The sequence below is a fragment of the Pleurodeles waltl genome, chromosome 9 (genome assembly GCF_031143425.1).
Source record: "Pleurodeles waltl isolate 20211129_DDA chromosome 9, aPleWal1.hap1.20221129, whole genome shotgun sequence".
NCBI classification, from domain to species: domain Eukaryota; kingdom Metazoa; phylum Chordata; class Amphibia; order Caudata; family Salamandridae; genus Pleurodeles; species Pleurodeles waltl.
Window position 1 is genome coordinate 374,216,079 of NC_090448.1, and position 24,589 is coordinate 374,240,667.

A 24,589-nucleotide genomic window follows, 5' to 3' on the forward strand; every position below is an offset into this window, starting at 1 on the left:
GTTGAGTGCCTAGTTCCTTTAATGTTAGTCCGTCATCACTTATTTCGTCTCCTTGGTCAACCTTTGGTGATACTGTATCTTTATAACTTTGTCTTGAGAATTGTCTATATGACTTTGAGCTTAAGTTTGTAATAAAACCCCTTAACTTTATTCTTGACAGGAGTTTTCCTTGTTTGGCCACAAGGATCATACTATATATCGAAATTTGTTATTTGGCTTTACCCCACCCTTATGCTGGGTCCAAAGATTCACTGGCCTTGTCAAACATTGATTCCTGCGAAGGAAGAAATGTGTTAACACTACTAAGGAATTATAAAAACAAATAAAAAAAAGAGTGGCAGAAAGACTCAGAAACATGAATAACTAGTTGCTTTGGTTCTCTCACTTTTCACAAGTAAGCCAAATGCAAGAGAACTGGAGTTAATGTTTGACATGTGGGGGAAACAATGACATATGAGGGTATCCATAGCAAATTTCCAACACTGGCATGTTGTGTGTAATTCTTGTATTAATGGGGAGCACCCAAATCGCATGGGGCAACCCATGACAATAGGCTGGCCTGGCATACTGAAGTAATTTGTGACATATGGTGGACATCTAGCAAAATTTCTGCCCCTTGCATATCAGAGGTAGTTCTAATAAAAGGGACAAAACATCACATTTTGAACAAAATGTCGTCAGCTTTCGGGAAAGGTTAGGCTTCCTGAAACGCCATGAAAGTACTTGGATGTTTCATGAGTGCCGGTTCAGAGTCTACTAGAAATTATGCTGTAAAATGCACTACATGCCCCAATTTTTTTCAATTTTGTTTTTCTTGGGAGGGTGGCAGGGACTTTCACCATCGTACAGGAAGGTGGCTCTCTTGCTTCGCTTTTTGGATTTTTAGCATATGTATGATGCTCCACCACTTTTAAAGGTCAACAGTAACCACTACTGAGCAGAAGTGACTTGGAGCAGAGGGGCGATAACATTGATTTGACAATAAAATTAACACTATGGTTCATAGTTAACAATGATAAAATTGATTTCATTTGACAAGTGGGTAATAACTACGCACTCCCGTCATATATGTAATTCTTCTTACTTAACTTATATTCATAATTGTGTCATTGGGCCTAGATCCCATCAGTGATTTTGAAAGACAGACCCGTAAGCGTTTCAGTTCACTCACTGGGACGGCCATTTTATTAAAGTAGGGGGCGATTGTCTCAGCTGCTGTTATAAAAGCAGAAACCTCAGTTGGGGAGGGAATAATTGCCCTCATTTGCATAGTTGACCTATATGTATTCAGTGCCTTTCATCCAGAATTTACATTTCACAAGGTTTCCATCCAGGTCTGTGCAGTCATTTCAAAGTATGTCAGAAATACATGCTTCCTGTTTAATGTATGAGATTATGTCATGTTTCCTTTTTTATAAACATCCAGACAAGACTAGGAAAGAAGGTAGCTTCAGCAATGCCTGTCAGTTTCCATCTCTCAAAAACACTATGTACCAAAATTATCCTTTGATGACTGTGAACATCCCACCTCTTGCATTGCTACCGTGCACCGTAGGCTTATTAAACATTGTTATTTGATTACATTATTTTGTGAAAGCCTTTCTAAGAGACACAGCATGTCTTTTCAGTAACCCAGAATATTGCTGCAGACACTCGTAAAAATGAGTGAAAATTCTCCTCAGATTTAAAGTGTATTCAAAAGTGGATAGGAACATGCCTGTTCGGGTCTGTGATGGGAATGTGCCCTATTGGGTGTAAATGGCCCAATTACTTTCTGGTAATCTTCAGTGTTCGGAGTCCAGACCATCCTGTCACAGTCCTGGGTTCTCCCTCACCTCCTGTGGCTGTGAATATTGATATTTTTTGCTTTTCCTCTTGGCTACATCCAGAACTGGTCATCGCCAGTTCCTGCATTCATGCACGATGGGAATGGAAGCCATCGTAGTAGGACTTACTTTGCTCTGGAATAGGTAATGAAAGTTTTTGAAGCAGAGGAACTGCTCATTCTGTAAGGATTGTGGTATGAAGACAGGCGAGCAGGCAGTGAATGTTTATCCTTCTCTTTTATATGGTCGGTGTGTGTTTGTGAGGCAATGAGAAAGTAAGACTGTTTTGTGTTTAGATATGTATACACACCTTGCTTCTAGCCGGCATCATTTTCTAATCCTACACAAAACAGCACCTTTGGTTATACCTATTGTAAAGTCAATAGGTCTGGCTTTAACATGGTAACATGCAAGCAAACCTATGCACAAATACTATTTGCTTGCGTTGGCATTTTAAAGCAAAGCCTATTACCTTTGCCAGTGCTTGTTTATGGATGTTTAATTGTTGTCTCTAAGTGTGAAATATATTTTTGTATGCGTTCAGTTACTAAAGTAATTTGTTTAATAACTGTTTAGGCAGTAACAATCCCACTAGATGGACTTCTCATTATAATCATAGTTACAAGCTCCCCATGACTGTTCAATCCTTCAGACAAGCATCACATTAAGAACCAAGCATGGGCAAAGTCAGTAGGTCTCACCTATGTGAGAGCTATTGGCTTTGTCACTAGCTTTTAGCCATGTTGTACAGCAACATAGCTGTAGTTCAGCTTAGGTAAAAGTTAGTGGTGTGGCGTATAGTACAGTGGTGTAGAGTGGGGTGGAGTGGCATAGGGTAAAGTGGTGTAGAGTGGAATATAGTGGAATGGAATACAGTTGAGTGGCACACAGTACAGCAACATACAGTGGTGTTATGTAGAGCCGAGTGCATAGACTGGATTTGTGTGGAGTGGCATAGAGTAAAATGGTGCAGAATGATGTACAGTGGAATGGAGTTTCGTACAATTGAGCGGAGTACAGTGGAATGGCGTGGCGTATAGTTGAGTGGTGTATAGTGCAGTAGCATAGAATTTAGTGGAGTGGCGTACAGTGGAATTGTGTGGAGTGGCTTAGACTGGAGTGGCGTAGAATGGAGAGAAGTGGACTAGAGTGGAGTGACATGGAGTGGCATAGAATAGCACTGTGTGGAGTGGAGTGGAGTGCTGTTTTATGGAGTGGAGTAGCATAGAGTAGTGTGAAGTGGTGTAGAGTAGAGAGGCATAGATTGTACTGGAGTGGAGCAGAGTGGCATATGGTAGAGTAGAGTGGCATGGAGTAGTGTAGAGTGGCATTGTGTAGAGTAAAGTGACATACAGTGAGAAGGAGTAGTATGGAGTTGCGTAGAGTGGAGTGGCATGGAGTGGAATTGTGTAGTGGACAGTGGCATAGGATAACATTGAGCTGAGCAGTGAAAGTAGCGTATGGTGGAGTGGTCTAGAGTGCTGTAGCGTTTCACTGTGTGGAGTGGCATAGAATAGAGTAGCATAAAGTTAAGTGCCTTAGAATGGGGTAAACTGGTTTAGAGTTGAGTGACGTAGAGTAAACTGAAGTGCCATAGCGTGGCATGGGGTAGAGTGAAGTGGCATAGACAGGAGTAGTGTGGCGCAGAGTAGTACAGTTGTGGGTGCATGAAAAAAAAAAGTATTGTCTGATTACTTAAAACTGTTACAAATATGTGTGATAACACACAACATGTAAGCAGCATTCCACTAACCCTAAATTAAAATCAATAGACCATACTCTACTAAATTCATCCTGTGCTATATGTTCCTTAATCATCAAAAATAAAAACTCTTTAAAATCTTTATTTAGAAAAGAGTGCTCTAATCCAGTGATTCTTAGCCTGTGATCCTAGGACTACTGGTGGTCCATGAGGCCTAATCAGGCTGTCCTCAACTGTTTTACAAAATTAACTAATATTAATATTAATGAATTAAAATGAATAAAATATATACAAATAAAATGGTAAATTGAAAAACTGAAAACTTTCTACATTTGATTGTGAATTAAACAAAATATTTCAATATTAGAACATTTCTTTGGCATATATTTGTTTTTGTATTTTTGTGTATTGTTTTGAGGTTCAAATCATAGAAAATGCTTAGGTCAGGGTGCCCAGCTACCAAGAATGTCTCTGTGGGGGTCCCCAGATCCCAGTAATGATTTGGTGGGGTGCCACCAAAGTAAAAAGATTAAGAACCGCTGCTCATAAGAGAACCTTCGTATGAAGAAGAATGAAGCATCAAGGAGACAGTAGCACCTTATACATTAAACAGTGAAGTAAAATAATTTTTCCATACAGCGTTACTGACTGATTTCATGCCACCTCACTCATTGCTCAAGTAATCCACCCTGTTTTTCTAGTCACTAAGCAATTTGAGGGGAATGTCCACATAGAATTTTGATTGCCTGTTTCACGAGTCTTAGGAACTGTGCTGTGAGTTGATCTGAGGTTCCTAATAGGTAATATTTCACTGCAACAGAGCAATTCCAGATATTTAAAAGTCTGAAGAAATGAAAGGTATAGATACTTTACTCGATGGGGAATATAAAAACAGATTGAGCTGAATTTGTTTGTGGAATAGGGTTTATAGATGCTTTGTTGCACAAAGTGGTTCCCTGAAAAAGAGGCATTGTCTGATGCTCCTAGGGTGGCCCAGTAAGTTAAACTCCCACTACTGAATTATGCAAGGACATGCACATCTTGAATTCAATGGACTAACTTAGCCTCTATTAATCGAGGTCAATTTCATGATGTAGGAAATGGCCATTTTTGCAGGGCTATCCCCAAACCTTTTGCCTCTGACCTGTGGTTTTTGACTGTGTGGTACATTTCATTTTTTGCTGGTTTTAGGACTCAGCACCTTACCACTGCTGACCAGTGCTAAAGTGCAAGTGCTGCCTGTGTAAACTGTATTGGTTATTGATTTCTCTGTGATTGGCATAAATAATTTACTAGTAAGTGTGTTCCCAGGGCCTGTAAATCAAATACTACTAGTGGGCATGCAGCACTCATTGTGCCACCCACATGAGTGTGGCTCAGGCCTGCCACTGCAGTGTGTGCAGTTTGAAACTGCCATGTCGACCTGACAAGTGCACCCACTTGCCAGGCCCAAATCTCCCCTTTTACTTCATGTAAGGCACCATGGGCAGGGTGCAGTATATTTAAAAGGTAGTACATGTACTGGTGTCTTTTACATGTCCTGATAGCAAAATACTTCTAAATTCGTTTTTCACTATTGCAAGGACTGTCTCTCCCATAGGGTAACATGGGAATTGCCTTGAAATATCTTTTATGTGTAGTTTGACATTGGGGGCAGATAGAGATGTGGAATTTGGGGTCTCTGAACTCATAATTTAAAAATACATTTTTAGATAATGTTGTTTTTTTAAATTGTAATCTTGAAAATGGCACTTTTAGAAAGTGGCCATTTTCTTGCTTAACCATTATGTTCCTCTTCCTGTTTGCTGAATGTAGTCTGAGTCAGGAGGACAGTTGGGCTGTTTGTGCATTTACTCTAGACAGTCAGAGAGCTGATGTGTCCCCTGCGTATCCTGATGGCCAATTGCCAGGTTGATGGGTCTTCTTGAGCTAGAGTGGAGGAAGGAGTTGACACTGCACCTGAATAGGGCTGTGCCTGCCTCACACAAACAATCCACAACCCCCTGTAGTGTGTCTGGGGCCAGGGCAGGGAAAGGCAGAATCTTGTGCTCTGCAAAGACTTCTCTTTGAAGTTTGCCTACTTCAAAGACAGAAGTGGGTATAAGTACAGGACATCTGACACCACATAGTTAAAATCCTTCTAGACTGAAGAAATTCTGCAAAGAAGAAGAGCTGGATGCTGCAGGAGGGACTGCCACTCTGCCTGTTGCGTGAGTGTGTGTGTGTGTGTACAAATACTTCACACATTGCCTCTGAGATAAGCCAGAATGCTCCTGCCAAGCTATCAGGGGGGGGGGGCAGGAGTTATTTTAGCTGTGTGACTCTGTTACCCTGACTAGAGTGAGGGTCCCTTATTGGACAGGGTGCAAAATCACTGCCAACCAGAGATCCCATTTCTAACACATGATCTCTGACAGAGCCCTTTAGGGGTCCAAGAAGGGCACTTTAAGTTACTTAAGGTTAGAAACATTGAACTGGGGCCAACACGCCTTTTATTTATTCTAGCTCAAACATCGTGATTCATGAAACATGATTCATCTTGCAGACACCCCCTGCATTTGTGTGTTGCTTTGCCGAGTATAACATGCCTCAGTAAGATGCTCTCTGCAAAAACAAAAAAGCATAAATTAAGAAAAAAACAAAACCTTCAAGCTAAGGGAACCCAAGTGAAGTACACAAGATAAGAGACAACGAGCATTACGAGACTTCTGTGCTTATACTAGATAGCCAGCCTTAATCCCCTACCATCCGCCAGCAAGCTAGAGGCTTCTGCCCGCACTGTGCCATTTTGGGAATTATTACTGGGTCATCTAATTTTGAATTTCATCCCCATTAGGGATAGTGCTTGATTGCTCTCTTGATGGAGGAAATAGAGCATGGCTCCAGAGAGATACATTTTACAAGTTGCAGTCAGTGACATTAAGGTCAACAAACAATCTTGGACTGGAAACAGTACTTCAGTCTCTCCACACGAAATGCTGCAGGTCATTCAGAAAGTGTGACATGACCTATGCTTTGCTGAAAATGAAATTGTTCCGATCCTAGGCTATATTGCCATAACAAAAACAACAAAGGTGATGGACGAAATGCTTGAATTAGATGCTGTGGGCCGCAGTCTAAACCATTGTTTTTGCCTACTGTGCTATTCTAGGCAGAGACCCACCTTATGCTAATCAGTCTTGGGTTTGCTCCATTAGGAACAGTCCAGGTCAAACTGCTGTACCGTATCCCTCTAGATGGGGACACAAATCAACCCTAGATGGGTTTTGACATACTTAGGTCTCATCAGTGAGGTATAGTTCAAGTCCTCTGTAACAGTGAGCAGTTGACCCACATTTGGGCATAGCAATCACACTTAGGGCATCGACTGCAAAAACAACAAGGGGAAAGAAGAAATGTTTGAATTAATCTCAGTCACTATGAAGCGCTCTGGACCGCATCCTAAACCATCATTTTTGAGTCCTATTACACTTGACTGATGAGCCCCAACCAAGGAGAAACCGGTCTTGGGATGCTTATGTTCCCATTCAGAGAGGACCTTGCCTGACTGTTCGGGCTGGACTGTTCAAATTGGAGCAGGGCCAAGACTGATTTGCATATGACTGGGTTCAAACTGAAGTGGCATTGTGAGCAAAAGAATGATGGGTTGGAATGCTAACTAGAGCAATTGCCATTGGTTAGACTTATTGCAAGCTTTCTTTCCATCACATTTTGTCTGTTTGGTATTTGTAGTAGCCGCATTCCTGAACGAAAAAAAACAAAACTTGAGCTTAGCTCTTATAAGTTAATAGATAATGATGAAGACCAAAGACTACTAGTGCAAGAAAGTATGATTTACCAACTTATATTATCTGGTGGAAAACCATTGCAATTGAAGAATGATGTAGAAAATGTGAAATCAAAATGAATCCTAACATCTGCACCACCACAAATGGCTGGCATCTTCTAGTCTTCATTGACACCTGCATGAGGTGCTTAAAAGATCAAATTAACCCCTGCCCCCACTCATTTTTGTACCAGCCGTCTAATCCCTTGTGAGTCTTCTATAATGCAGTGCGCAACTACGAGGATGCCCAACTGGGTGCGAAGACCATATTTCCTTGTATGCAGATGATGTCCTCCTCTACCTAGCACACCCACTGAGTAGTGGCCTTTGGCGCCTACAGCTTCTAGAATTCTTTGTAGAGGCTTCTGGTTTGACCATTAATCCCACTAAATCGGTACTGGTCCCATTGACTCCCTCACGGGAATGCATAGACTGGCAGACCACTATCCCTATCCACTGTCCCAGTTTCTGATATCTTGGTATCTGAGTAGCCCTAAACCCAGCGTTGACATGGTCCCTTAAGGAGGCACCTTTCACTCCCAAAATTAAAGAACACCTTAGAAAATGGCAGACGCTTCCAATAAATGTCATTGGGAGGATAGCACTGTATACGATGATGAGCTTACCCTGTTTCCTCTATCTTCTACAACATTTCCCACAAATGATCTTTAGGCATTGGTTTAGAGAAATGTACTCCTTGGCCATACGATTTCTATGGCATAACTCGTGACCACGCTTCTCATTCTGAACTTGTCAACGCACCCCTTACGAAGGAAGTCTTGTTATGTCTAACCTGTAACTATACTACCTGGCCTCGCAGCTTCTAGTAATTAATGATTGGCTCAGTGGTGGGTGGACTGACCCTGCTTATCAGCCAGAGCTCCTAACTCTAGGGTTTCCCCGCATGATGGCGATGCTTTACAGAGACCCCATCTCCAATGCACTCCCTAAAGTGACCCGAATGGTATATACTGGGTAGAGAGCTGCACTTTGGCATATGGGTTGAAGGTCTAAGCTCACTCACCAGACCCCCCCATTGCACGGCGCCTGTTTAAGTGAAGTGACTGCATTAGAGGGGCTCAGCAGATGGGATGTCATATGCATCACCCTTATGCAGGACATATGGAGGGGCGTGTATGTCTTCTTTTCAAGAACTTCAGCAGGTGTACTCTCTACCCAGAACCCAGTTCCACAAATATCTGTATTTGCAACACCCACTACGAGTACATATTCTACCAGACACACCGATTCCGGAGTTTAGTCTGATAGAAGCTAAGGTCATGATGGGCACACTGGGCAGAGGCAGCATGTCCCAAATCTACCGTACACTGAACACCAATGCCCCAGATACAATGACTACCCTTAGATATCTCTGGGAGGGCTGGCTGGGTTCATAATACAGCAATGACTGGCGTGACGCCCTGATGGCCCCTAGGATTGACTGTCATCACACCTCAGACTTGTGTAGACATATTACTTACACTGTGCATACCTTACCCCTGATAGGCTGTTTAGGGCCAGACTCCTGGCTGACTCCACATGTTATCGATGAGCACAGATCCAAGCTGACTTCTTCCATATGACGTGATCCTGTCCTGTCATAACGCAGTACTAGGAGGCCATAGTAGCAGAGGCCTCCAATGTCCTAGGTATTGACACAAACATGTCCCCACTGCAGATACCACTGGGTGTGCTTGAGGGTGTTGGGGGTACCCAAGCAGATCGAACCTTCTTTGGGGCTGCTATGCTACATAGCAGCTCAATGGAAAGACAAAACCACTGCCAATATCACAATGGAGACGCGGAGAGGACTGGTGTGCTCAGCAAGAAAGCTAAATTTGAGACAAGTGGTGTGGGGCAGTGGGAGGTAGCATGCTGTAGATGTGTGACATATTGATATTGCTGTCTCCACTGTGTGAGCTTAAAACTGTCCTGAATGTACCTATGCGGGTCCTGATAGTGGACCATGACTTTTTATCCGACCTCAGTGTGACCTGTTTTACTTCCATAAAATTAATAAAATTAGTTTACCAAAAAAGGTCAAATTCCTAGCATCCAAATAACTTGATATTGTCACTTGAAACTGGAAAAATACTGGTAACCCATGGCCTACCCGAAGAGGTAAAGACCCACAATGAGCCCTCATTTCAGGTGGCCGAAACAGTACCTACGCCAACCCAACATCAAGCCCTGATATATCACCCCTAACTGACCTAAATTCAGTGGTGAGATAGAGTGCTGAAAGAGACAGTGAGAACTGGGGAAGAGCAGCACGTTGATCTCAGTGGGCAATTTTACATTTCTTGACAGCATTCAGCAGTACAACCCACTCAGCCTCCTGCCTCCCTGCTATTAGGTCGCTCAGCAGGAGACCTGATTCCCAGCGTACATGAGTGGATTCTGACCAGGCGTATAACTGAGTACATTGAGTAGAGATGCCAGTAGACTGACAAAGTAATCTGCAGAAATCATAGCCACCACTCAACCTTACAGATTTTTAATACTGACAAGTCCAAGATCATCAACCTGGTAAGTTTTGCATGCTGTTTAATTGCAGACTCTGAACAGGGGTAGCTAAAAAAGGATAGTCATGACTACTAATGATAAAAATGAGTCACCTGCAAGATATCCTTGATCGAGTGGTTAAAAGGAAAGTTAGCGAGTAACGCAAGTAACATCGAGCATCAGACAGCTCAGTTTTCAACAAGTATAGATGACTGCAGATGGTACATAGATGGCGTGGTATTGCCACAGTACATCGCCAAGGATGGTTAATCCCCATTGATGGGCATAGTGTTATTGGCACTGGCTGAAAGAAGTGGCGAAGTTGTGCCAAACCCTATTCTTCATAGAGGCTATGGGACTCTGAACTGTAATGAGCACTCTTGCTTTGCCATGGCCATATTAATTGTTATCCCTGTCCCAATCTGTATTTTCGTTTGTTTTTATGGTAGGGACAGTAGGTCTTATACCCTGTCACGCGTGAAAGACACTGGTTGCCTACTCAATTTACAGAGGAAGGAATGAGGCTGTGAAACATTAATTTGGAAAAGTTTCTTAAAAATCAGATGCCTTTTCCACACAAAATATTTTCGTGAAAAATGTACAGTGAGTCAGAGATAGAAACCTTGGACTGAATAAAAAAATCTTACAGTTTGAAATACTATAGGAATTGTAAATTTTCAAATCAAATCATAAACATTTATAAAGCGCGCTACTCACCCGTGCGGGTCTCAAGGCGCTAGGGGGAAGGGGTTACTGCTGCTCAAAAAGCCAGGTGCTGCAGCCTTGCAGAGGTGGTGGCGAGTGAGGGAGAAAGATAGAAAGATAGGAAGATAGGGGAGGGGGGGTTACAGAGGTGGTGGCGAGTGAGGAAGGTCAGAGAGAAGAGTCAGGAGCAGGAGGGCAGAAGAGAGAAGAGCCAAGAAGACGGTAAAGAAGAAGAGGAGCAGAAGAGCAGACGAGAGAAGAGCCAAGGAGAAGGTAAAGAAGAAGAGGAGCGAGAAGCAGAAGAGAGAAGAGCCAAGAAGACGGTAAAGAGGAAGAGGAGCGAGGAGCAGAAGAGAGAAGAGCCAAGGAGAAGGTAAAGAAGAAGAGGAGCGAGGAGCAGAAGAGAGAAGAGCCAAGAAGACGGTAAAGAGGAAGAGGAGCAGAAGAGCAGACGAGAGAAGAGCCAAGGAGAAGGTAAAGAAGAAGAGGAGCGAGGAGCAGAAGAGAGAAGAGCCAAGAAGACGGTAAAGAGGAAGAGGAGCGAGGAGCAGAAGAGAGAAGAGCCAAGGAGAAGGTAAAGAAGAAGAGGAGCGAGGAGCAGAAGAGAGAAGAGCCAAGAAGACGGTAAAGAGGGAGAGGAGCAGAAGAGCAGACGAGAGAAGAGCCAAGGAGAAGGTAAAGAAGAAGAGGAGCGAAGAGCAGACGAGAGAAGAGCCAAGGAGAAGGTAAAGAAGAAGAGAAGCGAGGAGCAGAAGAGAGAAGAGCCAAGAAGACGGTGAAGAAGAAGAGGAGCGAGGAGCAGAAGAGAGAAGAGCCTAGAAGAAGGACAAAGAAGAAGAGGAGCGAAGAGCAGAAGAGAGAAGAGCCAAGGAGAAGGTAAAGAAGAAGAGGAGCGAGGAGCAGAAGAGAGAAGAGCCAAGAAGACGGTGAAGAAGAAGAGGAGCGAGGAGCAGAAGAGAGAAGAGCCTAAAAGAAGGACAAAGAAGAAGAAAGCACACGCAGGTCGCGGAGCAGAAGAGAGAGAAAGAAGCACAGATGAAGTACACAGAAGAATACAGATGAAGACAGAATAAAGAACACGCAGGACGGGGTGCAAGGAAGAAAGAAGAACACAGATGAAGAATACAGATGAAGAGCACAGAGGAAGATCAAAGATGAAGAAAGGAGCAGGAGAAGAGGTGAGTAGCGCGGGGCAGGGCGAGGGGCTGGGCGGGGGGGTATTTACTGTGATTTCGCAGGACTTGCTTGGAGGTTTCAGGAGCCTGGGCTGGTGGAGCTGCAGCGGCAGGGGGAGCGACCTACCCTTGGGTCAAGGGTCGCTAACTCTGTCGTGCAGCGGCCGCCATAAGACTGAGGAGGGGGGGAGGGGTCAGCGGGGGGCGGGAGTGGGGCGACGAATGGGAGCAGGGGGGCGGGGGCGAGCAGGAGGTGGTGGCGGGAAAGCGGAGGGAGGGGGGTCAGGTAGAGGGGAGAAAAGATAGGGGGGGTTAAAGGTGACGGGGAGTTAGGAAGAAAGATAGGAAGATAGGGGAGGGGGGGTTGCAGAGGTGGTGGCGAGTGAGGGAGAAAGATAGGAAGATAGGGGAGGGGGGTTACAGAGGTGGTGGCGAGTGAGGAAGGTCAGAGAGAAGAGTCAGGAGCAGGAGGGCAGAAGAGAGAAGAGCCAAGAAGACGGTAAAGAAGAAGAGGAGCAGAAGAGCAGAAGAGAGAAGAGCCAAGGAGAAGGTAAAGAAGAAGAGGAGCGAAAAACAGAAGAGAGAAGAGCCAAGAAGACGGTGAAGAAGAAGAGGAGCGAGGAGCAGAAGAGATAAGAGCCTAGAAGAAGGACAAAGAAGAAGAAAGCACACGCAGGTCGCGGTGCAGAAGAGAGAGAAAGAAGCACAGATGAAGTACACAGAAGAAGAACACAGATGAAGACAGAAGAAAGAACACGCAGGACGGGGTGCAGGGAAGAAAGAAGAACACAGATGAGGAATACAGATGAAGAGCACAGAGGAAGATCAAAGATGAAGAAAGGAGCAGGAGAAGAGGTGAGTAGCGCGGGGCAGGGCGAGGGGCTGGGCGGGGGGGGGGGGTACTTACTGTGATTTCGCAGGACTTGCTTGGAGGTTTCAGGAGCCTGGGCTGGTGGAGCTGCAGCGGCAGGGGGAGCGACCTACCCTTCTGTCTTCTGCCCTCCTGCTCCTGACTCTTCTCTCCGACCTTCCTCACTCGCCACCACCTCTGTAACCCCCCCTCCCCTATCTTCCTATCTTTCTATCTTTCTCCCTCACTCGCCACCACCTCTGCAACCCCCCCTCCCCTATCTTCCTATCTTTCTTCCTAACTCCCCGCCACCTTTAACCCCCCTGCCCTATCTTTTCTCCCCTCTACCTGACCCCCCCTCCCTCCGCTTTCCCGCCGCCACCTCCTGCTCGCCCCCGCCCCCCCCGCTCCCATTCGTCGCCCCACTCCCGCCCCTGCCCCCAGCTGACCCCTCCCCCCTCCTTAATTTTAAGATTAATTTTCCGTGCTCTTGTAATTACACAAAAAAAGAAAAGAAAACGACACCAGAAGAAGAATAAGACACCGAGACAAAGGGAAAAGTGGGGGGTAATTTTGGGTGGGAGGCAGCTGTTTAGGTAGGGAAGTTAGAAGGGCACAAACAAAAAGGCAGAGTTAAGCAAGATGAAGAGCACAAAATGAGTTTAAATTAGGGCAAGGGTGATGGTTCCTTGAAGGAAAATTAATGGTGGAACTCCCTCTTAAAATAAAAAAAAAGTAGCAGGATTCGATGGGATTAAGGAAGGCTGAGTGGGGAAATCGCCCCTCAAAAAAACAAACCAAAAAACAGTCTGAAGGAAAGAGTTTACCTTGAGCAAGGGCTTTAGGGCCAGATGTAGCAAGCATTTTGCATGGTGCAAACTGCGAAAATCGCAGTTTGCGCTATGCAAAATGCCGATTGCGATGCTCATTCACAATTTGCGAGTTGGTACCGACTCGTAAATTGTGAATGCGACTCGCAAATAGGAAGGGGTGTCCCCTGCCTATTTGCGACTCGCATCGATATTCTAAATTGCTTTGTGACCGCAAATGCGGTCGCAAAGCAATTTGCAGTTACCACCAGTGTCACACTGGTGGTAACCCATTCGCAAAAGGGAAGGGGTCCCCATGTGACCCCTTCCCCTTTGTGAATGTTGCCAAAAAGGGTTTTTCAGAACAGGCAGTGGTCCAATACACCACTGCCTACTCTGAAAAACCGAAACCAAATGGTTTCGTTATTTTTTTTATTTTGCAACTCGTTTTCCTTTAAGGAAAACAGGCTGCAAAATAAAAATAGAAAATTGCATTATTTAAAAAGCAGTCACAGACATGGAGGTCTGCTGTCTCCAGCAGGCCACCATCCCTGTGAGTGCAGGGGCTCGCTATGGGGTCGCAAAATGTGACCCACCTCATTAATGTTAATGAGGTGGGTCTTTGCGACCCCATAGCGACTCGCAGACGGTGTCTGAGACACTGTTCTGCATCCGATTTTGCAAATCGGAAATAGCGAGTCCCACCGACTCGCAAAATCGGAAAATGCTACATCTGGCCCTTAGTTCGATCAACCTGGTGAAACCCATTCTAGAAGAGAAACTCGCCAAAAAAGGTTTGACAAACAGATTTCATGAGAATCATTTTCTCCATTTTGGTTTTTCGTTCAAATCATATGCACTCCTTTCCGAATTACCCCAACAGCCAGGAATGCCTACACTTGACAAATAAAAGAGCCTCGTCGCACAGTTCAAAGCAAAACTCCACACTGTGACACAGAAATCGAGACTATTCCAGCCACTTCATACTTGTCGTATCCTAGACAACTCGGAGATACTCGCCCCAGAAGATTTACTTGCCTCCACAATGGATCGCTTTTGTTTTCTACACATTTAATGAGTGGCTTGTCGGCCGCTGCCTTGGCATTGACGAATGCTAAGAGACTTGAAGGAAATGTCTCACCTTGTTATCGGTCACACACTGGAGGTCGCAAGCCTCACCTAGGACAGGCAGCAAGGCACGATGAAGGGCTTCGTACTGAGAAGAGAGAACATTTGTTAGTATTGATCAAGTCACATGAACTGCACAAGATAAAGCGCCCTGAGACAGTTAAAGCTAAAAACAGCTAAGTTTATGAGCGCTGCGAATGAAATAGGACATTCTGGGCTGGCTATGGGGTGTATGGTATGTACAGAGAGAGTTCAAACCTATCAGGGGGTTAGGCTGGCGGGGGAGGGTTCAAGCACATCCAGGTTTGCTTGAAGACTGCAGGGTTAACACTTTTGTGTGTAAGCTTCAGAAATAAAGGATTCATCTGCCTGAATACTCCAGTGTTCATGGACTGGTTTCTTGAGTGTCCAGATATGAAAGATATATTTCACTGGATTCATCTCCCCTGAGTTTTCCAAACTAAGGCTTCATCTGCCCGGGGATGCAAGGAAAAAAAGATCCAACTGGCTGGATTCTTTTGGAAATCAAAACTTTATTTCCTTGAATTGTTCGGGATGACTGTGATTTTGTTTATTGTTTGTTAATGTGTATGGTAAAGTACACTGTCATCGTTTTGTAATTCTCTTACGCTCAAAGCCGGGGCCACTGACACGAGCTCCGTACACTTGTGTTGGTGTTGTGAAGATTGAAATTTGGGGAGGCACATTGCTCCTTTAGCTCAATAACTCCACTTTTTTTCCAAAACAGGAATTGCTAGTTCTTTGCTAATCCTTTCTGTACATATGTAAATTGTTTGAATTTGGCAAAACATGAAAAAACAAGCTGATAATACACATTTCCACAAGGCATTCCCCATTCCATAAGGGCCTGTAGGGAGATTACTTATAAACCCTAGGTAATGGTAATCCTGCTTTGATCATCCGATATTCAGACCCCACTCGAAATGAGAGCAAAAGTGCACTTTGAAAACGATCTGTTATGTAAACACCTAAGCATGTCCTAAGGGAATAATCACATCTTACTCCTCGCATCAGATGTCAGCTTGGATTCAGTTTGTTCTGTTTCCATCTTACCACTTCTATTCACAGCTCTGAAAAATTTGGCTTATGGTGACCTATTCCTCTCTTGGGAGACCTGATAATTTGCACATTGTTCTCATAAAGAACAAACCTGGCTATAGCTAGCACATAGTCTGTGCTTTCATAACATGCAATTAAATTATGAAGCATAGGCAATCAACAGGTCTGGCACTGGCTACTGACTTTTTGTCTTTGCCAGTGATTAATTTGTTTGAGCATTTTGTTATGAATGTACACATTGTATGAAAGAGAAGAATATTGTCACTCACTGCAAGGTAAGCCAGTGGCTGAAGTGGGCTAACCCTGTGCACCATGTATGCCACGGTGGGCAGAAGCAAAATGTGAATGACACTACAGCAGTGCTTAATATGTAAATAGATAGGTGCTGGTGCCCAAAACCCCCTCCTCTTAAACACACGGCTGCTGTATTTAAATATACGAACAAGGAATACTGACGCAACGTAATCCTGAAGCCATCTCGGGCCTCTTCAATCCATATAAAGCCACTCCCTGCCCCTTCAACTCACTCTTGCAGCTTTCTGCTTTCTCCCTTTGTGACGCTTTTTCGTTTTTCTCTTCCTCCGCCTTTCCCACGTGTCTTTTGCTCGCAGCAAATGCTTGAGGCATAAGAATAAGCGCCGGCCCTCAAAAATAAGTGCCGGTGCTCAGCACCGGAAACAACAAGCACAAATTAAGCACTGCACTACAGCAGACTAATGGATGAAGAGGACTGACTGAAAGCTCCCTGCAAGAATGTGCTAATGTCCGACTTAAATGAAAGGGAGGTGGCTTGAGGACTGAAGCTGAAAGGAAGTTGCTTGTTTCTTGCAGTGTACAGCTCAAACTTTGGATGACACTCAGGTTTATAGAGTTAATCATGTGGTGCAGGACACATACTTGGTAACTCTGGCTGCATGATGGCAGAATGTTTGCTTTCTCTAAGGCTCTGAAATAAAAAAATAAAAAAATACCACAGTTAGGCAACAAAAAGCTTTGCAGCACTCAAGCCAAACACAGAAATCTTAACAGAAGTACTTCCTCCTCACTTCTTTAATTTCTTAAGAAGGTGAACACTGGCTTTCTGAATAGTCCCTCCAGGCCCTAGGTTTGTTAGACTCACACCTGCTCAGATCCAGGATACCCTCCCAGGCGATCGTGTGCTCTACAAATATAAATAACATATCATAGCAATCTTAGGCCGATCTAAGACTGCAGAAGAGTAAAAGGTTTTGTGGGATGTATGTGCAGGATGGCCAAACCTTGGCCAAGGTTCATAAAATTCATGTTGCTCAAAATCTGCTTCCCTGCGCAAAGGTTAAAGAGTTGTGCCGCCCCAGTGTTTCCAAAGGGTCACATGCTGATGTCATCGGCAGTGTTCACTCAAAAAAGCAATTTTTGGACAATGATAAGCATAGCTTCACTATGCAAAGTATAGCAAGTTTTGTCTTGCAAAAGATTTGTACTCGAGGAACACCTTCTAACATGCAGAGAACTGTCCATTGGTAAATCGCGTCATATGTATATTTTTTGTGGAAATTACAACTAAGACTTGCATGAGAATAATGTGATTTTCCATGTGCACATTGTTTGGCCTGGTTTCTTCTGCTGCTAGAATTTATTGCAAAGTCAGGTCGCCCCAGTGTGTGCGCTGTGCATTCCCGTCACACTCCATTTGCATAAATTAATGAATTTGGCACTAGACAACGCAAAGTCATTTTACAGTGCGCTCAATTCAGCTGTTTAGCACACAAAAATATGCACACAAAAGTTGATTGGTGCTGTCGTTTGCGTCGCTTTGCAGCGTGTGTACACTGGCGCACGTCTAGTAAATCAGTACACGTGTGTCTTTAAAGTAATTGATTTGAACTGGTATATTTATTTCTTCAATTCTTTTCCTCATTATTTCAGCCACATATTGGGCCAGATGTAGCAAACGATTGCGACTCGCAAACGGGCCGATTCGCAATTTGCGACAGTGCAAAATCGGAAATGGGATGCAAAAAGCCCATTTCCGACTCGCAAAAAGCGATGGGACCCGTTTGCGAGTCGCATCCGGTGCGACCCCATTTTGTGACCCGCAAATTGCAAGTCGCAATTTGCGAGTCGCAAACCTTATGCAATTGCAACTCGCAAATTGCGACTAGTCGCAAAAAGCCCAGTTTGCATGTCCCATTTACCACTAACTCAGAGCAGGTGGTAACCATTACCAAAGTATAAAAGGGGACCCAGAAGCCATCTGGCTTACTCAAGATGGCGGAGATATACCTGATAGCAGTGAGGAGGAGAGTCTACGCAGCCCAGCAGAGGAGGAGGAGGGGCCACAGACAGGAGAAGATATATAGAACCAGGCAGACTCTTTTTCAGCAAACTGAAGAGGAGATCTATGACAAATACCGCCTTAGCAGCGCAGCCATTCTAGAATTAATAGATTTACTGAAACCACAGCTAGAACACAAGACTCTGCGTGGCTGCGCCATCCCTACACATGTGCAAGTACTATGCGCACTGCACCTCTGGGCCTCAGGGAGCTATCAGGGGGTCATTGCCGTGGCAGGTGGGGTATCCCAAAGTGCAGTGTCAAGGTTCCTCAGGGCATTCCTAGATGCCTTAGTCACGCACGTGTCTCACTTCATATACTTGCAGAAATTAACAGCACCAAGCTGGACTTTTACCGCATTGCCCACTTTCCTCATGTCATAGGATGTGTAGGGACACACATTCAAATATGCCCCCCTGCTAATCTGGAACACATTTTCCGCAACAGGAAGTGTACCCACTCACTCAACATACAGGTTGTTTGTGATGCCCATTATGTCATCACGGACATCGTAGCTAAGTTGCCTGGCACTACCCATGACTCATACATTTTTAGGCATAGTGGGATACATCAACGCCTGGAACGTGGGGAATTTGGAGACGGTTACCTCCTAGGTAGAGCCACAGACACTTGCAGACATACACACAGGTCACTGTGCACGACAATCTGGACTTCCTAACCGTGTACTTTTGTGCCCAACAGGTGACAGTGCATATGCTCTCAGGCCTTGGATCATGACTCAGTTTTTAACACCCAGAACTGAATCAGAGAGGCAATACAACAGTGCGCATAAGAGGACCAGGAACCTGATCGAGCGCACCTTCGGACTGCTGAAGGCAAGATTCAGATGCCTCCACCGCAGTGGAGGCGCCCTCCAATACACCCCCATTACCGCTTTCAAAATTGTGGTCGCATGCGCCATCCTCCACAACATAGCCACCCGACGTGGGCTACCTCTCACCCCTGCAGACCCAGATCCTGATGATGAAGAGCAAGAACAACCACATCGCCATCATGGGGATAGGAGTCTAGCTAATCAAGGCAGACTGAGACGGGACCACATTGCAACGCAATATTTTGGACGGTACGTGTCAACTCCCACCATACTCACCTATTAACCATTTGTTAAGTGGAACAAAAATAACTGTTTTATTAATGTCATGAAGAAACTATATACAAGTTGAAATTGTCCATGGGCAGGAAAATGCCAACCAGTCATGTGGCACATTAACGCCATGTGCCACATTAATCTGTCCTGGCTGTTATCTATGATCTCCTGCCCCTCCTGCCAGCCTGGCTGGTCCCTGCTGCGTCCATGGTGCTCTGCCTACCACTCCTCAGCACCCTACTGTGAGTGGCAGAGACACTTCTCACTGTTGAGCCCTCCTCCCAGGTGTATTTGTTAACTTCCTGGCTGTGATGTCATCATCATGTGCCATGAAGTGTTTCCAGAGTGTTCTGGTATGCTTTCTGGAGTGTTCTGCTGCATCTGCAAGCAATTTTGAAGGTATTCGCAATTTGCGACACCCACTCGCTAATTGCGAGTTCGTTTTTTGCACACTCGCAAACAGCGACCTCGCAAACTGCGGACTCGCACACAGCGTTGCGAGTCCGGCTGCGAGTCGCAAAATCGGATCGCTTTTTTTTCTGGCATTCCAATTTGCGACTCACATTTTGCGAGTCGCATCAACTCGCAAAATGCGAGTCGCAATTTTTATTTTTGCTACATCTGGCCCATTGTTTTCTCTCTGATTATTAACATTTAATTTTGGTGATTTTATTTGTCTAATATGTCTCTGCTTTTACTTTTTAAAATGTTGCCTCTGCTTTACTTAATCCTTTATTCAGTTTTACTAATGCTCTGCTCCTTTCTCAATCATCACTGTTATGCTCATTTGTTTATCTATTTTCCTATAGAAATGCTTTCCTCATTTAGGGCCAGATGTAGCAAAAATAAAAATTGCAACTCGCATTTTGCGAGTTGATGCGAGTCGCAAAATGCGAGTCGCAAATTGGAATGCCAGAAAAAAAAGCGATCCGATTTTGCGACTCGCAGCCGGACTCGCAACGCTGTGTGCGAGTCCGCAGTTTGCGAGGTCGCTGTTTGCGAGTGTGCAAAAAACGAACTCGCAATTAGCGAGTGGGTGTCGCAAATTGCGAATACCTTCAAAATTGCTTGCAAATGTAGCAGAACACTCCAGAAAGCATACCAGAACACTCTGGAAACACTTCCTGGCACATGATGATGACATCACAGCCAGGAAGTTAACAAATACACCTGGGAGGAGGGCTCAACAGTGAGCAGTGTCTCTGCCACTCACAGTAGGGTGCTGAGGAGTGGTAGGCAGAGCACCATGGACGCAGCAGGGACCAGCCAGGCTGGCAGGAGGGGCAGGAGATCATAGATAACAGCCAGGACAGATTAATGTGGCACATGGCGTTAATGTGCCACATGACTGGTTGGCATTTTCCTGTCCATGGACAATTTCAACTTGTATATAGTTTCTTCATGACATTAATAAAACAGTTATTTTTGTTCCACTTAACAAATGGTTAATAGGTGAGTATGGTGGGAGTTGACACGTACCGTCCAAAATATTGCGTTGCAATGTGGTCCCGTCTCAGTCTGCCTTGATTAGCTAGACTCCTATCCCCATGATGGCGATGTGGTTGTTCTTGCTCTTCATCATCAGGATCTGGGTCTGCAGGGGTGAGAGGTAGCCCACGTCGGGTGGCTATGTTGTGGAGGATGGCGCATGCGACCACAATTTTGAAAGCGGTAATGGGGGTGTATTGGAGGGCGCCTCCACTGCGGTGGAGGCATCTGAATCTTGCCTTCAGCAGTCCGAAGGTGCGCTCGATCAGGTTCCTGGTCCTCTTATGCGCACTGTTGTATTGCCTCTCTGATTCAGTTCTGGGTATTAAAAACGGAGTCATGATCCAAGGCCTGAGAGCATATGCACTGTCACCTGTTGGGCACAAAAGTACACGGTTAGGAAGTCCAGATTGTCGTGCACAGTGACCTGTGTGTATGTCTGCAAGTGTCTGTGGCTCTACCTAGGAGGTAACCGTCTCCAAATTCCCCACGTTCCAGGCGTTGATGTATCCCACTATGCCTAAAAATGTATGAGTCATGGGTACTGCCAGGCAACTTAGCTACGATGTCCGTGATGACATAATGGGCATCACAAACAACCTGTATGTTGAGTGAGTGGGTACACTTCCTGTTGCGGAAAATGTGTTCCAGATTAGCTGGGGGGCATATTTGAATGTGTGTCCCTACACACCCTATGACATGAGGAAAGTGGGCAATGCGGTAAAAGTCCAGCTTGGTGCTGTTAATTTCTGCCTCATTCCTTGGTAAGTATATGAAGTGAGACATGTGCGTGACTAAGGCATCTAGGAATGCCCTGAGGAACCTTGACACTGCACTTTGGGATACCCCACCTGCCACAGCAATGACCCCCTGATAGCTCCCTGAGGCCAAGAGGTGCAGTGCGCATAGTACTTGCACATGCTTAGGGATGGCGCAGCCACGCAGAGTCTTGTGTTCTAGCTGTGGTTTCAGTAAATCTATTAATTCTAGAATGGCTGCGCTGCTAAGGCGGTATTTGTCATAGATCTCCTCTTCAGTTTGCTGAAAAAGAGTCTGCCTGGTTCTATATATCTTCTCCTGTCTGTGGCCCCTACTCCTCCTCTGCTGGGCTGCGTAGACTCTCCTCCTCACTGCTATCAGGTATATCTCCGCCATCTTGAGTAACCCAGATGGCTTCTGGGTCCCCTTTTATACTTTGGTAATGGTTACCACCTGCTCTGAGTTAGTGGTAAATGGGACATGCAAACTGGGCTTTTTGCGACTAGTCGCAATTTGCGAGTTGCAATTGCATAAGGTTTGCGACTCGCAAATTGCGACTTGCAATTTGCGGGTCGCAAAATGGGGTCGCACCGGATGCGACTCGCAAACGGGTCCCACCGCTTTTTGCGAGTCGGAAATGGGCTTTTTGCATCCCATTTCCGATTTTGCACTGTCGCAAATTGCGAATCGGCCCGTTTGTGAGTCGCAATCGTTTGCTACATCTGGCCCTTAGTTCTTTGCTTACCTTTTAATTTTTGTTGTGTCCTTTATTTTTTATTTTCAGAGATTTTCTTCATGTTTTCCGCTGATTTTTCTGGTTCTTCAGGTAGTAATTGTGCTTACCTTTCATTTTGTTATATATTTTTCTTATTCAGTTTGGTCTTTTAATTTCCTTACAAGTCCTTTGCAGGGAAAGAGACCGGCTGCTGCCAAACATTCTCCCTTGGTCTGGAATGGCAGTGCGGGACATGAGAACCTCTTTGTGCCTGTGGAGCACTGGTCTTGTTTTAGAGCTTATTTGTTTGAGGGATCTTTAAAACATCCAGCCGAGAAAGCAGTCCCTTAGAGAGCAGCTCGTGGTTTCTTTAAGCAGATGTACGATGTGCAGATCTCAATAGTCAAGAGAGTAAGAGTTGGCAAGACTCAAGTTCCACAACTTCGATTTTTACTGCTAGATAGTTCCACTATTTTTAAACTCTTTCAACAGTTGTGGTGTTTTCTGTTTACATTTTATGAATGCCTCTTTGATTTTACCACTGTATGTAATTCTGTCTTTCAAACAAGTTCCTGTTATGTTCATGGTGAACTGGAAAGTATCTAAACTGCAATCTGTTTTCACCGGCTCCCTGCTATCCTCTTCTCATGCTCCTCTCGTTGTTTAGAGCTCCATCACTTTAAGTCAACCCCAGGCCCAGCCTGTATTCCAGATGAGAAGCATTTTGTGAGGAGGGTGGAGGGAGGTGGGCAGGGCCACCCACGTCCTCTTAGCTAACTCAAGAAGGTGGTTCGGCATAAATGGTATTGTCTTGCTTTTTTCAAGGACCCAGGTTGTGACGTAAACGCTGCATCCCACCATTAAAGAGGACATGGATTTTGCGTTTTTTGTCAGAGCTAGGATTAGAGGTGCCACTCTGACACCTGGTGTAACCAACTGATATTTTAAAGGGAAGCACCAGTTAGTGTTGCCTTCCTGTGGAGGATTTCCTTAGACTAACGGGATGAGTGCTTTTAGAGGCGCGGGACAGATGGAAGGAGACTGAAAAGAGAACCGCCATTATCTCCTCCTCCCATGTAATTGTTTGCCTTCAAGAAGTAAGTTTCACTGTGACCTTCTTCAGGGTATGACAATAGTAGGTGCCGAAACCAAAAACTGAGCGTAATGGTAAATCTATACATAAATCTGACAGGTCAGTTGTGCAGAGCTTGGGCTGCTAATTTTGACGTGTCCTTGGAGGATGATCAGTCGAATACCAACATAATGATGTTCTCCTAGATGCTGCCTCTCAAATGGAAGACTCTTAAAAGATGTACATGTGGCTCTTTATGGAACGCTGCACCCCACAAGGGCAGGTGTAGTTTACCAAGATGTATCACCTTGACTCTTTGTTGGCCACTTTTTAAAAGTCTGCATTGTGAGTGTCGAAGGTTGTGCCAGTGACTACTTCTCTTTGTGACTGGGGGTGAATGTTTGATTTGCTCTGCATTCCGTCCATCATCTGTTCTTTTTGCATTTGTCGACCCAAGTGGGAAGGGTATACCCAGATGTGGGTCTTGTGCTCCCTGCGCCACTGGATTCAAGCTAGCCTAGCTGATGAAGGGTGATACCCTGAAACCAGTCTTAGGATGCTTGTTTCCGGTCCAGGGAGGACCTGGCTTGGCAGTTCGGGCTGGACTATTCCCATGAGGAACAGGGTCATCACTGATTTGCATATGGCTGGGTCCAACCTGGGGGGCGTGGTGAGCAAAAAAACAATGGATTAAACCCAGATCTTTGTGACTGGGGTGAATGTTTGATTTGCTCTGCATTCCGTCCATCATCTGTTCTTTTTGCATTTGTCGGCCCAAGTGGGAAGGGTATGCCCAGACGTGGGTCCCTTGTTTATTGCGCCACTGGATTCAAGCTAGCCTAGCTGATGAAGGGTGATACCCTGAAACCGGTCCTAGGATGCTAGTTTCCAGTCCAGGGAGGACCTGGCTTGGCAGTTCGGGCTGGACTGTTCCCATGAGGAACAGGGTCAAGACTGATTTGCATATGGCTGGGTCCAACCTGGGGTGGTGTGGTGAGCAAAAAAACAATGGATTAAACCCAGATCTTTGAGACTGGGGGTGAATGTTTGATTTGGTCTGTATTCCGTCCATCATCTGTTCCTTTTGCTATTGACTTATTCTCTGGCCAGGAAATTAAAGGTGTCACTAAATCAGCCTGTGCAGATCTAACCTTTGCCATCTACATAGAAACTTATGCAATTTACTACTCCATTTCTATAGTGAAGGACCTTTAGTCTCTGTTGACAGAAAGAGCTATGTTTTTGTGAAAACTTCTACAAGGGAGCTAAACAGAGAGTGGATAAAACTCCTTGCTAACATCAGATGCTCCTGGCTTTATAGGTGACATCAGGAAGGCTCTGGACCAAAAGAGGAGATGTTTTACTTGCAGTCAGCGGCCCCAAATTATGAAACTGAATGAGGAAGTCTCTGCATATCCTGGAATTGATTGGGCTGTATTCTTCCTTTCAGGGTCTTTGCATTTGCAGGAGTTGAGAAAGCTGACATAGAGTTTTTTGTTTTCCCTTGTCTGTATCCTGGTTTCC

General features: G+C 45.0%; 1 protein-coding gene across 1 annotated transcript in view; it reads right to left on the bottom strand.

Annotated features, from left to right (window-relative positions):
- Positions 1–24,589, bottom strand: part of LOC138258628 (ribonuclease Oy-like) — an 89,209-nt gene that overhangs the window by 9,689 nt on the left and 54,931 nt on the right. The window contains exons 8-9 of the mRNA XM_069205966.1: positions 16,504–16,552; positions 14,540–14,614 (exon numbers count right to left, since the gene is read on the bottom strand). Coding sequence (XP_069062067.1) covers positions 14,540–14,614; positions 16,504–16,552 — 124 coding nt within the window. The remainder of the gene's footprint in view (positions 1–14,539; positions 14,615–16,503; positions 16,553–24,589) is intronic.